Source organism: Grampus griseus (genome assembly GCF_964374135.1).
Source record: "Grampus griseus genome assembly, chromosome: 1".
NCBI classification, from domain to species: Eukaryota; Metazoa; Chordata; class Mammalia; order Artiodactyla; family Delphinidae; genus Grampus; species Grampus griseus.
The window spans coordinates 77,911,787-77,926,044 of NC_139017.1; the positions used below are offsets into that span (position 1 = coordinate 77,911,787).

At 39.2% G+C, this 14,258-nt stretch overlaps 1 protein-coding gene across 1 annotated transcript in view; it reads left to right on the forward strand.

Moving 5' to 3' along the window:
- Positions 1-14,258, forward strand: part of NOTCH2 (notch receptor 2) — a 178,504-nt gene that overhangs the window by 51,002 nt on the left and 113,244 nt on the right. The window contains exon 2 of the mRNA XM_082663714.1: positions 3,259-3,340. Coding sequence (XP_082519840.1) covers positions 3,259-3,340 — 82 coding nt within the window. The remainder of the gene's footprint in view (positions 1-3,258; positions 3,341-14,258) is intronic.

Below are 14,258 nucleotides of genomic sequence, written 5' to 3' on the forward strand. Positions count from 1 at the left end.
TGTGAGTGACCGGTTTCTCTGAGTCTATTAAAACATCAGTTTAATGTCTAACTGATATGATGGAACTTTTTTTACTTTACAAATATAAAGCTGCTTTTAATTTTATTGTTAAATTGAAGTGTTTTACGTTGGGAAAAAAGTAAATTGAATTTTGAAATGAGATCTTTCCCAGCCTCACTGTCATGGTGTTTAGTTATCAAAGTTTTAACTTCTATATTTATGACAAATAATTACAGTATTCATTTAGAAATAGCCTCTGAGCAAAGTTGTGAGTCTCAAATTTTACTTGGTTGTCGTTGCTGTTATCCATCCAGGCAATACATTGTCGTCTCCATCATCCAGGACTTCTGGTGGATTATATAGTCTCAGGGGATTCCTTAAAGTGGACCACCATGCCTTAGTACAGGAGTTGTGTCCAAGTGTGGCTCCTCAGAGTCACAGCGTCAGCATCACCTGGGAACTTGTTAGGCATGCACATTCCCAGGCCCCATTTAGACTGACTCACTCAGAAACCGGGGTGGCGGGGGGTGGAGTCCAGCAATCTGTGTTTTAACAAGCCCTCCAGATGATTCTGATACACACTAAAGTTTGAGAACCGTGGCTTAGTAAATGTTAAAGGTTCAAGGTAGCATGATCCTACGGATTAGCCAAACGGCATTAATTATTAGCCTTGCGAGCCTACCTCCTTTTTGGTCCCTGAATTTGATTGGTTCACGAAGGCTAGGCTGTGAAGTTATTTTCTAGATTGATTGCCACATATTGACTTTAGGTTGTTTGTATTTCTCTGCACCTGTCACTGTAATGATTTTCCGAGATGCTTAATAGGAACAGACTGTGATTTTTTTTTTTTTTTTTTTGCACCCATGGCTTTCTGAGTCATGGGTGGCTGGCTTCTTTTGTCTTTCTGGATAGATTTCTCTAGGTACCAGGCATGCCATTCATCTACTTTTAATGAGGGAGTTGTCACTGTTGGATCACAGGGGATCCTTCAGCAGCATTTAGTTTACCCCAGTTTGGTTTACAGGTTGGGAAATTGAGCCCCCATGAGGTTGTGCTTTTCTTGCAGGAGTGCAGCTAGTTTGTGGTAGATCCAGGGTTTCAGGACTCCTGACTCCCTCCACTGCCCCAGGATTCCTGCAGGGGGAGGCCAGAGCTGTGGCTTGCTCTGGGCCTGCGGGACATTCCTTTCCTATTTAAAGAAAAAAGCAAATAGAAAAAAAGTCAGGAAGTTCTCATTGAAACTAATAAAAGTGTCTAAAGAGAATAAAAAAATCAGTTTGAGAACTTTGGTATGGAGGAAATAACCTGACATTAACTGTTTTAATTATAGTTGTTGCATTGGGCTTATCAGTGTGGGAAGAGGGAGCATTTGAGCCCTACAGGGAAGTGGGATATGGACAACAAGATGACCCTCTTCCTGAATATGCCTGCGCAGGCTGCAGCCTAGTGACTGCTTGTGTGATACCAATAGCTGTCATGGAGACGGGGCTGGACTCAGTAAGGCCCAGCAGTGTCACAGCTAGTGCTATGGAGGAATGCCCCATGAGGAGGCCTCTTAACCTCCTTGGCCTTCGCTTTCTAATATGTGGGTATAATAATACCTATTTTGCCCCTCTTGAGAAGAAAAATGTCAGATGGTGGGAAGTAGTGTATTACTGTAGTTAAGAGCACAGACTCTCTCGTGAGATCCAGACTCCCTAGGTTCAAATTCTGGTTCTTTCACTCACTGTTGTGACCATAGGCGGGTCACTTATCCTTTCTGTAGGATGGGTTTAATGAAATTAACTACTTCATAGGGTTGTTGGGAAGACTGAATTAGTCTGTGTAAAGGGCTTAGAACAATACCTGGTATTTAGTAAGTGCTATGTGTTAGCTGCTATTGTTATCACTAGTTTTTAAAAATATTATTATCTTAAGAGCTGAGATTTTTGTAAACATTCTCAAAGGGTTTCATCACTTGATAACAGTACTGGGCAAATAGAAGGCTCTTATGCAGTAATTGTTAATGGAGGAGCTGTTCTAACATCCAGCTTGTGCCTGGGCCCTGCTGTGAGAAGAAGCTGGTTTTAATGCCCCGGAAGGGCAGACCTAGAGCCTCTGATATTGCAGTTTATTCATAGAGTGGTACTCACAGAGGAAACTCAAAAGTGGAGACTTCTCGGTTTTGCTTTCAGGTATTTATACACGAACCATCCTAGGAGATGAAGATCTTAATAATCTTCCAGAAAAAGTTCATGGACTTCAATTTTGATTTTTATTGTTTGACAAGTTTTCTTTCTGTCTTGCCCTTCCACTTGTTATTAGTATTCTTGATAAGCATTTTGGTGATGAAAATGCCAACTCTAAAAGCTAAACAATCAAGGTACTGTAATTATCCAGCAAACGAGGCTTTGGGTGGCCCTCCTCCTCTTCTGGCCGAAATCAATGAAAGTTTCTACTATTGCTGTTTATTTCTGGGTAGTCTGCTTTTGGGAGGGATTAAGATGATGAAGTACCTTTTTATTAAAGGGACTAGGGTTCAAGAATTTGAGAATTATTGTTTTATTTATAGATATAAAATTAACTTCTCATTTTTTTGCTTTAATCCCCCCTCCTCTACAATCTCTATTTATAGTCTACTCCCCATCTTTGTGTGAGCCCCTTAAAGTTAGAGATTATGTTTTATTCATTTCTCTATGAATTCCATTTCCCCTTTTTCCTCTGGATCCTAATGTAGCGTCTGGTACACACTAGGCTCTCAAATACAGTTTGTTGAATGAATATTATTGATGTTTCTGATTATTTCTTGAAGTGGCCTGTTTTGAAACTTCACCTGAGGCTTAAGTAATTCATTAATATCATGGTGACCTAGTATCTACCCAGGTCTTCCTAAATATTCATTGATGAATCCTTACATTGCTCATCTGAAGTATCCAAATCCCAAGATGCTCATGGCATATCATGGATAGTATAGCTTTAATTTTCTTAGTATCATTGGGAAATAGGGATGTAACAGCCAGAGAGATAGAGGCACAGAGAATTAAGAGTATCATTCCGGACCACAGAACAGTTATCATGGGAAGAGACTCTTGGGATGAGCTTCTGTACTTCTATGACTGCAGGAGCCAAAAGATAAAAAGATGATTAAAACTCTAAAGGGAAACCTAAATCAAGTTGGATATGGGAATGAATGTTGACCCAGATTGGATGCTGTTTCTCTGATGTCTGAGGGTTATGACTAGTGACTTATTTCTAACGTGTATTTGTTTTTGTTTTTAGCATTGCAATGTCGGGACGGCTATGAGCCCTGTGTAAATGAAGGAATATGTGTTACCTACCACAATGGTACAGGGTACTGCAAGTAAGTTTTTCTCTGTTTTTTCCTTCTTTATGTATTTTATTTTTCCTCAATAGGAAATTGGACAAGATTTGGTAATACTGCTCTGTTTTTAATACTTCTGTGAAATGTTACTGGTTCTCTAACTTTTCTGATGTAGTTTTTGTGGGGGATGAGGATGTGGATGTCAGATAAATGGTTAATAAGAACTTACTGTCTTATCTTTTTCATCATGAAAAAGACTTTCAGTGAGTAGCTAGTTAAATATAGTGAGTACATTCTTTTACATTTTCAGTTTAAGGCAAAGCCTCAGAATCGCTTCTCAACGTGTTAGCTGTGATCTTGTTTTAAAGTCAAACCAAATAGATGTTAACTTTAATTCTGCCTACTGTAAGTAAATACTATGTGAAATACTAAGTAAAGCCATGTGAAACTTTTATCTAATATAAAAAATCAATTCTGAGAGAGAGACTGTGAGAGAAGATGCACACATGCTTGTAGGGATGGGGTGGGGAGCAGGGGCTGTGGCTGAACGTCATTATATAGGTTTAAAAGAATAAGGATGAGGAGTAGATAGGACTGGGGGTTTAGACTAGTCCTCAGGAGCATTTCTTTTCTTTCTCTCTGATCATCCTCTAGTGTAGCCATACTTTTTGTTTGAGGAAACCTGTGAGGTAATCTCATAAATTGCTTCTCTAGGTTGCCTATGGATAATTTTTTTCCCTCTTCAACCTCAATTGAAAATTTTTGATAGGAACATGTTTCCATTCTATTTCTTTAATGGAAAATAAGATTTGGCAATATAACATTTATCTTCTTTAACACTTTTATGGGATATATTTGTTCTTTGCTTTGGTAGAAGTATTTGCTTGCTAAGCATTTTTTAAAAAATTAATTAATTAATTTATTTATTTTGGGCTGCATTGGGTCTTCGTTGCTGTGCACAGGCTTTCTCTAGTTGCGGCGAGAGGGCGCTACTCTTCGTTGCGGTGTGGGGGCTTCTCTTGTGGAGCACAGGCTCTAGGCACGTGGGCTTCAGTAGTTGTAGCACGTGGGCTTCAGTAGTTGTAGCATGTAGGCTCAGTAGTTGTGACTCGCGGGCTCTAGAGCGCAGGCTCAGTAGTTGTGGCGCACGGGCTTAGGTGCTCCGCGGAATGTGTGATCTTCCCGGACACAGGGCTCAAACCTGTGTCCCCTGCATTGGCAGGCAGATTCTTAACCACTGTGCCACCAGGGAAGCCCTTGATAAGCATTTGAAGTGAGTTTATCCAACATGGGTTTGTTTCTTTTCTGGATATTTAACTGAAAAACATAACTATGATAATGACATTTTTCCAATCAAGTCTATTCTGACAACAGGATCTAAGTTCTTTAATGTTATGAACAAGAATTTTCCAAGTCAGAAAAAATTTTCTTCACCAAAGTGAAAATATTTTAAGCTGTGATGACAGTAAAGCTTAACAATAGGTTGTTTGGATTGGAATAAATATAACACTGGAAGTGAAATTTTTTATGTAACTGATTATGGGCTGTTCACTTAGTTTTTCTAGCTGGGAAAAAAAATCCAACCAAAAACATGTGATGTAGTCTCCTCTAAGAATGGAAACACAACTGGAGATAATAAGGAAAGGAACTTGGTACCTTAGAATTGACCACTGAAATCTTGTTAATCTCTTTGGCATCTGGTGTCTTAGTTGCCTGCTTTATTCTATTATTTATCTCTCTCGTGGTAGTTAACCCATTATACTATGATCATTTGTTGATGTGTTGGTTTCTCCCACTAGAGTGTGAAGTCCTGGTCTTGTGTGCTTTTGCACAGTTAATGCCTAGTACAGTGCCTGGTATGTAGCTAGCGCTCAACGATATGTTTCTTGAACCAAAAGTGCTCAGTAGATATCACTCACATGTCTTTAAATCTGTTTGTCTTAAATAAGTAGAAACTGTCCTTTCCTCTGAGAATTTTGTTGGCTTCATGTAGCATTCAGGATGGTAGTACTACACAGAGAGGCAATTTAGTTCTATTTAGAGATAATTCAACTTGGTGACTTATGCAGGGAGAATTTCAAATACGTTCTAAGTGTTGGCCTACATATTTGTGGTCTGACATGGGGAACGAGGGCTGTAGAGGAGACCAATCTCTGAGCACTTACCAGGAATGGACACTAAGGGACATTTCGGGGAGAAAACAGATTTGTGAGCTGTTAGTCTCAGACTCTGCAACCAAGGTGAGAGAGACAAAGTTGACCCTAGTTTTTGGAAGAAGCATTGCTAGGAAACAGGGAACTCACTTTGTGATTGACAAAAATGGAGCTGCCTGAATTCTGTCCCTGGATACTTGTTAATTATTGATGGGGTGGGTTGCTTATGGATATAGTTCTGGATTTAGTCCTGGACATCCCCCAGATGTCTTCCAACCCTGTTGTGAGGGAAACAAGCTTCTAGAGAAAAGGAGAGTAAGGGAATAAAATGGGCAAGGCCATCTTTTCGGGAGACCGATGTGAACAACAAACCTTGTAAAAAGAGAACGTTTCTCTACTTCAATAAAAGTAATGTTAGCATCTTCAGGAGTATCAGTGTCTACATAAGTGGACACAGGAAAAGCAAGAACAATATCAGGGAAGCCAAATCAGTCGTCCTACAGTGCCATGCCAGCTAACCTCCACAGAACGTTAAGAAAAATTTAAGTAAAAGTACCATTTATTTAGCAGACCTTTCAGTATATCTTCACCAGCTTTGCTTTTTTTCCCTGGGGAAAGAAGTTACTCCAGCTTGCTCAGTAAATACTGTTTTCACAAAATGGTAATAAATATTAGAACACTTAGAAGGTTTATAAAAATTACATCAGATATGCAGGACATATGATTGTCTTTTTATCCGTGAGATTGCTTAGTGGATTAGGAAAAGAAAGCTGAGGCCAAATTCTTTTTACTGGGGTGGGTGGGTAGGAGTTAATGGAAAATGTTTTAAAGTAGAAGGTATCTGACTGTCTCTTTAAAGAGCATAATGTTATTGATTCAGCTAAATTATAATGGTTGTTTATGGAAGTTATAGAAATCCTTGATAAGATCACATTGACAGATGAGGATAAGTACTTTTAAAGGTTAGTTTTGTACACAGCTCAACTGTTTTTTCTAACTGTTAAGAGTCTAAGTACTCTATCAGTCTGTGATTAGATTGGGAGCCAGACAAGGAGAAACGGTGTAATCTTGCATAAAACTCAATTATTGCTCCTAAATAGTTGTTGTCATATCTTAATAAAGCCCTCTCACTACAGAGAGGTAAGGCATTTCATTCTCTCGCTTGTCCTACTGGGAGGTGTAAATATATAATTAAATTTGGCTGTCATTAATCACTTTCAAGTTGTTTTCTCAGGCTTTCAAATATAAACCATTCCAAATCCCACTTTGATTAAAAATCGTGGGCAACTCAAGTTCACTAGAATGTTGGGGGTGGGTGAGGTTATGATTTGTAAAATTCACAAAATGTGTATTTTTAAGGACGCATTTATCATAGTTATTTAAAATCCTTGTTTGCCAGTTCTTTAACATCTGGGTTGTCTTTGGACATGTTTCCATAAACAGCTCTTTAACTCGACTGTGGGTACAGTTTCCCTTTACTTCATGTTTATGGTAGTTTTTATTGTTTTCTGGACATTGTGAGTGATGCATTTTAAACTTTATCTTCTACTAAAGAATGTTACTGGAAGATCACCTTGATGCTATTTGGGCTGTGCTATGGGAGGTCTGTTTTGCTCTTAGTCTGGTGGTGCGTCTTGGTCTAGACTTGGGCTTTAGATATAATCCTTACTCCCAAGGTATGACCCCTCAGTGGGTTCAGTGAAAAGCGTGAGGTTTTTACCATATTCTGGGGTGTATCCCAAGCCCCTCTAATTTGGTAGGATTTAAAGTAAAACCTCTGACTCCCTGGAACCATGCTCAGCTTTTCAGCCTTCCAGCTCTTGCTTTCCATTGTGTTCCTAAATATCATCTTGTTGTGGAGTTATATTACATATTTTCAGGCTACCTCCTCTGTGGTTCTGTTTTTTCCAGGATTTCTCCTCCTCAAATTTCAGCTACTTTGACAATTCTAGACACCTTTGACTCTTTAGCTCAGTAAGACTTGCATTCTCTGCTTGCTTTCTGTTTCTCTTGTGCTTCACGAACTGGGGAATACTCTTCAGGGAAAAAGGTGTATAAATGCATGTTTCATATACGTAGTTTGTTTTTTCCTTCGAGGCTCATATCCCTTGTAATTTCTGCCCGCTTTGATTGCTCTCTGGTACCTTTAATATTTTGTCTGGAGTTTATAATTATTATGAACGGGTGAGTTGATCTAAGTTACTCTGCCATTACTTTTAATGGTAAGAATTATAATCTTAAAGGAGTCTTTCAAAGTTTTCTACATACCACTTAGGAGGTAACTAGCACAATATTTGTTAAACAATGGCAAGTCAGCATGAGCTATATAGGCTCCTGTGCATAGGTGATTGCATTTGAGAATCTGTACTTTTTGCCAAAGTATCTAACTAGAAACTACATTTTTTTTTTTTTTTTTTTGCGGTACGCGGGCCTCTCACTGTTGTGGCCTCTCTCTCCCACTGCGGAGCACAGGCTCCGGACGCGCAGGCCCAACGGCCATGGCTCACGGGCCCAGCCGCTCCGCAGCATGTGGGATCCTCCCGGACAGGGGCATGAACCCGTGTCCCCTGCATCGGCAGGCGGACTCTCAACCAGTGTGCCACCAGGGAGGCCCTTAAAGTAAATTATTATAAATAGAAAATGTTATAAAATATAACTGTGTCACATTTTACCTAAAATTTATCTATTAGGTATAAGAAACGTTAAACTTTAACAACTAACAATTTTCCTTGCCAGGATTAGAGAGTAGTGTTGGTGGTCCAGGCCTCCAAAAGCCATCCAAGAAAACTGGAGCCATCGCCTTCTTTGTCCTCTTGATAAGTTTCTGTATAGTTGCGAGAGAACAGAGATACTCAGAATCTTCCAGAGCCTTGCTTATAGTAGAGGATGCATTATCAATGTTTGTGTTGTGGCCATACTGCCCTAGAAAGGCATTTTCAAAAGTCATGACTGACTCAGCATTTTCCCCTTTCACTCACCTTGTTGGTGAGTGCTGTTCAGGGGCAGTATCAGATCAAAGAAATGCACTGGGAAGAATATCAACTGTTAAACCACTTTCTCTTTTTCTGCTGAAACTGGTTCTGCCAGCAAGGTTCCTTCAGTTGAGGTGAATAATACTTTAAGGCAATAGTTCAAAAATCAAAATGAATGCAAAAATTATGATTAAAAATATCCAAATTTTTAAAAAAGATAAAATCAGTACTGCTGATTTTTTTTTTTTTTTGTGCCACGCTCCTGTATGGTTCAGTCTGGCACTGGTGAGTGGATTAAGGCATCTGGAAGAGCCCTGCTTGGTGACATGGAGAGGACAGGTTTCTATGCCAGATAGACTTGAATTTGAGCCCTAAATCCTGTCAGTAATTGGATCTTTGGCAAGCTGAAGAATATTATGCTAGCTAATATTTATTAATCACTTATTACATACTAGGCTGTGTGCTCAGTTAAGCTCTTTACAGGTATTATTTTAGTCCTCATGTAAGGTAGAGAGTCTTGATATCCCTGTTTTACCAATGAGTGTATGGAAACTCAGAGAGGTTAAATAATTTGCCCAAGATCACGTAACTCTTAAGTATCTGACCTGAGATGTGCTCTTTGAAAATCTGCTTTTGCTCTGAGTCTGTTTGCTTATTAGTAAAATGGGACAAAATTACCTATTTTAAAGTGGTATTTCAAACAGGACCTTCTGAAAAGGAAGTGTGGAACATTAAAAAGTGTATAAAAGGTAGATTTTCAGATCAGGATTATGATTAAAACTCTATATATAGTTCCTGATTTTAAAGTAGAGACATAGGTAGGCCTGGGCAGCTCATAATACTACATAATACTAGTTCAATACTATTGAACTTGCTTGTAGCTACATGAGTGTACGTGGGCCAGGCTTGGCTAATGCTGCAATTCTGAGAAGTGGCCTTGCACTTGAAAGTTCAGTGCAATTAATGCAGATGAAATATAAGAAGAGAGCAGTGAAGGTGGGGGTAGAGGATATTGTGTACTAAAATGCTTTTTAGTAGAGAAAACTAAACTTAAAAACTTGAAACATCTCCCTTCTTTTTCCTAATGGAAGATGAGCAAGTCCAGGCAGATTTTATGCACCTGTGAAACTGAGACAGACAGGTTAAATTCTACAACTTCTGATAAACGGTGCTGCCAGCACAGAAGCCACAGGTTGTTAAACATAGTGCCTTATACTTGCATTGCGAGTTATAGATGTATAGATACATGTATGTCCTGTGAGGCTTTCCTTGTTTAGGACTTGGGGTCTGGACCCTTTAACAGTACTAAGCTATTCTTCTTATTAACACTTATATCCTTGAAAGCTCCTTTAACAAATATGTTGTGTCCCTGAGGAATTTTTCATAAAAGAAGTCTTGATGAATAGCTCCTTATCAATATATAACAACAGAATTCTCATGTTCTTTTCAGCTGATTTTTATTCTTAGGTTGGAAGCTTTATAAACTTCAGTGTTAGGTAGAGAAGTAGGAGGAGGTGGTTCTTAGGCTCTGCCTGTATCCTTTTGCCTGTCTTGGGTCACTGCCAGTAAGTTAAAGCAACTAATTTTGGCCCACAAACCTGGCATGAATAGATAGGAGTTTAGCGAGGCTTCTTTCAACACCATCCCCAGGTTAACCATAATCCTAAGTGAAGTTTCTTTCTCATTGTTCCATTGTGGCATGTCAGCACCATTAATTTCGTATAGTAATTCCTTTATCCCCTTTTTTCTTGTGACTAAGCAGGATGAGAAACATTTCTCTTTCTCGATTTGGAGTAATTAATTAAATCCTTCAAAATTTGGCTATCTGTCTTTCATCAGGGCTAGCAAGATTGAATACAAAGGGGTTGAAGAAGTCAGAATGTGATAAAAATGTAATTATCTAAAAATTTCCAAGTGCTTTTTTCTCTGTTAAGCTAGCATAAATGTGTGGGCATGATGGGGGTTTTCATTAAGTCCTCTTCTCAGCATCCTGTTGCTAGGAATTTTGTAGGTAGAAATGAAGTTTAGTGTTTCTTCCACCCCATCATGTGAGTGTGTGTGTGTGTGTGTGTGTGTGTTTTGTTTGTGTGTGTTTGTGTTATGTGAGTGTTTTGTTTTCATATTTGTCTTAGTTGTGTTTTATTTTACATCTCGATGTAAGGTAATTTACAATTTGTCTGGGGCTTCCCAAAGTTTTCTATGTCCTATTTATCCATCATCAATAATCTTCACTAGCACTTCATCCTCTGTGTCCAAAAATATATTACTGACTCTTATACTGGTGCCTTCAGCCTTCCCTTATTAATGCAGTTATCTTCTGTTTAAAATGTTCTTCTCCTAAACAGTCTCCTACTTGGACGTTTATGAAAAGGTCTTTATGAAAAGAAAGTGAAAGCAAAGACTAATAAAGGCATTATTTAAGTAACAGGTGGTATTACTCAGGAAACACATCCAAATGGAACATTATATCCATTTCTTTTCTTCATATAAGTATGAGGAGAAGGTAGGGGTTAATAAGAAAAGAGGCTGATTAGACCTTATGTAGAATAGTAGCATTTAGGGCACTTGAGTCTGTATAGATTCAGTAAATTTCCTGCAGTTACTATATGTATAGTCCTTTATCCTGAACTCTGAAAGTAAGACTCTGAGGCACTTTAGGATCCTCACTCTTTGTCTCAGTCTGCACAGACCAGGTGGCTTAACCAACAGACATTTATTTTCACAGTTCTGGAGGTTGGGAAGTGCAAGATCAAGGAGCTGGCTTACTTGGTTCCCTGTGAAGACCTGCTTTCTGCTTTGTAGATGGCCACCTTCTCACTATATCCTCACATGGTAGGGAAAGAAAGCTCTGGTCCCTTGTCTCCTTTTAAGGGCACTAATCCCATCATGAGGACCCCACCCTCATGATTTCATCTACCTAATTATTTCCCAAAGGCCTCAGCTCCAAATGTCATCACATTGGGGATGTTGGTTTCAACGTAAGAATTTTGAGAGGGCACACTCAGTCCATAGCACTCTTCAAAGGAAAGTTTAATATTCATCAAACTGCTGTTTATTGAGCTGGCTACTATGATTGAGCACTGTGCTGGGTGTCGTGAACAGACATAAAGGCCAAGAGGAGGCCTGTGCTGTCTGACTTTCTTATTCACAAGTACCTGTACTGGGAGTGTCTGCTAATGAATGTTGTGTTTTTCCTGCGTAAGACATGGTGGCAGTCCTCTGATGTCTTGCCATCTTGTTGGGGAGATGAGGCATATATATGTGTGGGTGTGTATGTATATGTGTGTATATATATATATATATATATACATATATATACATATATACACACACACATAGTCTATAACTGCCCAATGGAGCAGCACAGGTGATAAGAACTATGGAGATTCAGACAAGGGGATGACTATGGGACAGAAGACTACAGTCAGGGGATTTTTTTGTGTTTCACTTAGAATCTGAGAATATTGACTGTGTCTTAGGAGATGGATAGGTGGAAGGCCGGAAGTAGAGAGACTGAGGGGACTAGAGAGCTATTATTAACTGGAATAATTGTTACCAATATCTTCATCATTTTTTTCCTTAATGACATAGTTTTAAAACTTTTCTACATCTTGGGTGTTCCCTTCTGTCTATACTTCAGTTTGTGTGAGGTTTTACTAAACTGGTATGTGGATTAATCTGTTTCACAGTGATAGCTCATTAAAAAAAATCATTCCTTTAGCACATGCTGGCTTGAATGCTTGAAGATAGACTGTCTAGAGTTAGGGGTGAGTGGGGAGACCGGGGACAAGAAGAGAGGGCAGCTGGGAGCAGTCATCTGTCCTCCCCTCCCTTTTTTGGCCTTGACTGTTGAGTCTTGTGCTGCTTCCAGAGCAGAGTGACCAGGTAGGCTTGTGGACACCATTTGCAGGGAAACTCAGAATTCAAGAATCTCTGAGGCAGCAGAAACAATGGGTTGGGATAGGAGGAGTGATGGAAAAACAGACACCAGGAACAGGATCGGTCTTCATATAAGGCATAGCACATTCTCGTAGCTGAGAATTTAGGTGTTCCCACCTCAGATCTCTTCTGTCCAGCATATCATTGGCCTGATCCAGTTCAGTTCAGGCATCCAGAGTAAGCAAGCATCTGTTCGCCACATCTCTGGTTACCCCAAATTAGCTCATGTCCTTTACTGCTTGTTTCCTCTGATTATATAGTACATATCCAAACCCTCAATTATCCAGAATAAACCAGGGATGCCTATTCTATGTGGAAAACATTTGACAGTGGTTATGATTTTTTACCTTGACCATGGTAGTGCCTTGGCCATTTAACCACCTGTCCCTTTAAAGTTTTGAAATGCTGGGGTTCTTATTGTGTAAGCCAGAGACATCTCCTTGGGTAGTTATTTTACTGGGTAACTTGCCCCTTCTGAAACCTCACTCAGCCTGAAAAGTACCTCAGGAGCCTCTTTGACTTTAATTTTTCTGTCTTAGTCCCATTTGTATATAATATTTGTGGTGTCTGATTTTCTGTCTCATGTTAAAATTCATGGTCTTGAATTTCTGGGTCACTCTTAAAAAAGTGGACAGAGCTTGATTACTAATGAAAAGTTGACTCATTTCCTTCCAGGCAAAGGTTGACACTGACAGTCAGAGTTTATAATTAGTCTTCAGAGAAGCATACTCTCTAATTATGACATATTACCCATTCTTTCCTAAATTTTATAAGAATTAATGAGAGCATCTTGAGCTGGGGAAATGAGTAAGACAGGTACTTACGCTGTGCTGAGAGGATATATAAAAATTGTATCTGGAAAAAGGTCCTACATGAATTTAATTAAGTGATTGATTCCCTGCAAGTTTAAATTTGGTGCATCTCTTCCCAGACACACACATCAGTCATTTTTAGTCTTGTGAAATTTTTCAGTAGATCAGATTCCATAAAGGGACTGCAATGTCTACCACCATTCTGTGCTGAAGAAAACAGGCTCTCATGTTGGCCAGATGTCTTGGGGAAGATGGTAAGGACTTTCCCTTTTAGGCTCAGGGTTCCTTGTTATTCTCCATATCTTGTTTAAATACATCACTCTTTCTCTTTTGCTTATTCTTTGCTTCCTTATGCTTCCTGTGAGGGATTAGCTGAAAGTGTGAGTTGTACAACAGTTCATTTACACAAGTATGTATTGAACTCTCTGTGTACTTAGAAGGTTGATAGTTGGGCAGTGTGAAGGATATAAAAGAAGAAACACAGGCACAATTCTTTCCCCAGGGAGCCCCTGCTTGGAGTGGGTTGATGGTTGAGACATACTCAACCACTGACCTCAAGCATTACCGTCAGCAAGCATCATTACATTCTCGGGCAGTATTGCTGAGGGAATTCAACAGCCAAAATTGTAGAGTCATCATACTTAGGAGGTGGAAGGGATTTTGTCGAGCACCTTTCCCACTGATCTTGTTTTATATGTGAGGAACCCAAGGCTTAATATAGCCAAGTGACTTATCCTGTATTACATAAGTGATTAGAATGTAGAGTGGGACTAAAAGCTGTTTCTCAGTCCCCATTAGGTGACCTAAAGATTCAGTGCTATTTCTTTTCATTTTTGGTACCAACCCTCAAGGAACAGGGTGAATATATAGGGAGAAGGGGAGGAGAGAAGGAGGGAGAAAAGCAGAATTAAAAACAAACAGTTCGGGGCTTTTATGAGGCAGTTTGAAAGACCAAGAATTTTAACTCTAGCTGTACATTTTATTTTTTAACATTCCATGAAACAAAAACAATGTGGAAATTCTTTTGCATTCCTTCTAAAGGAGGTCTTTAATCCTCCTAAAGGATATTAGTATCCAGGGG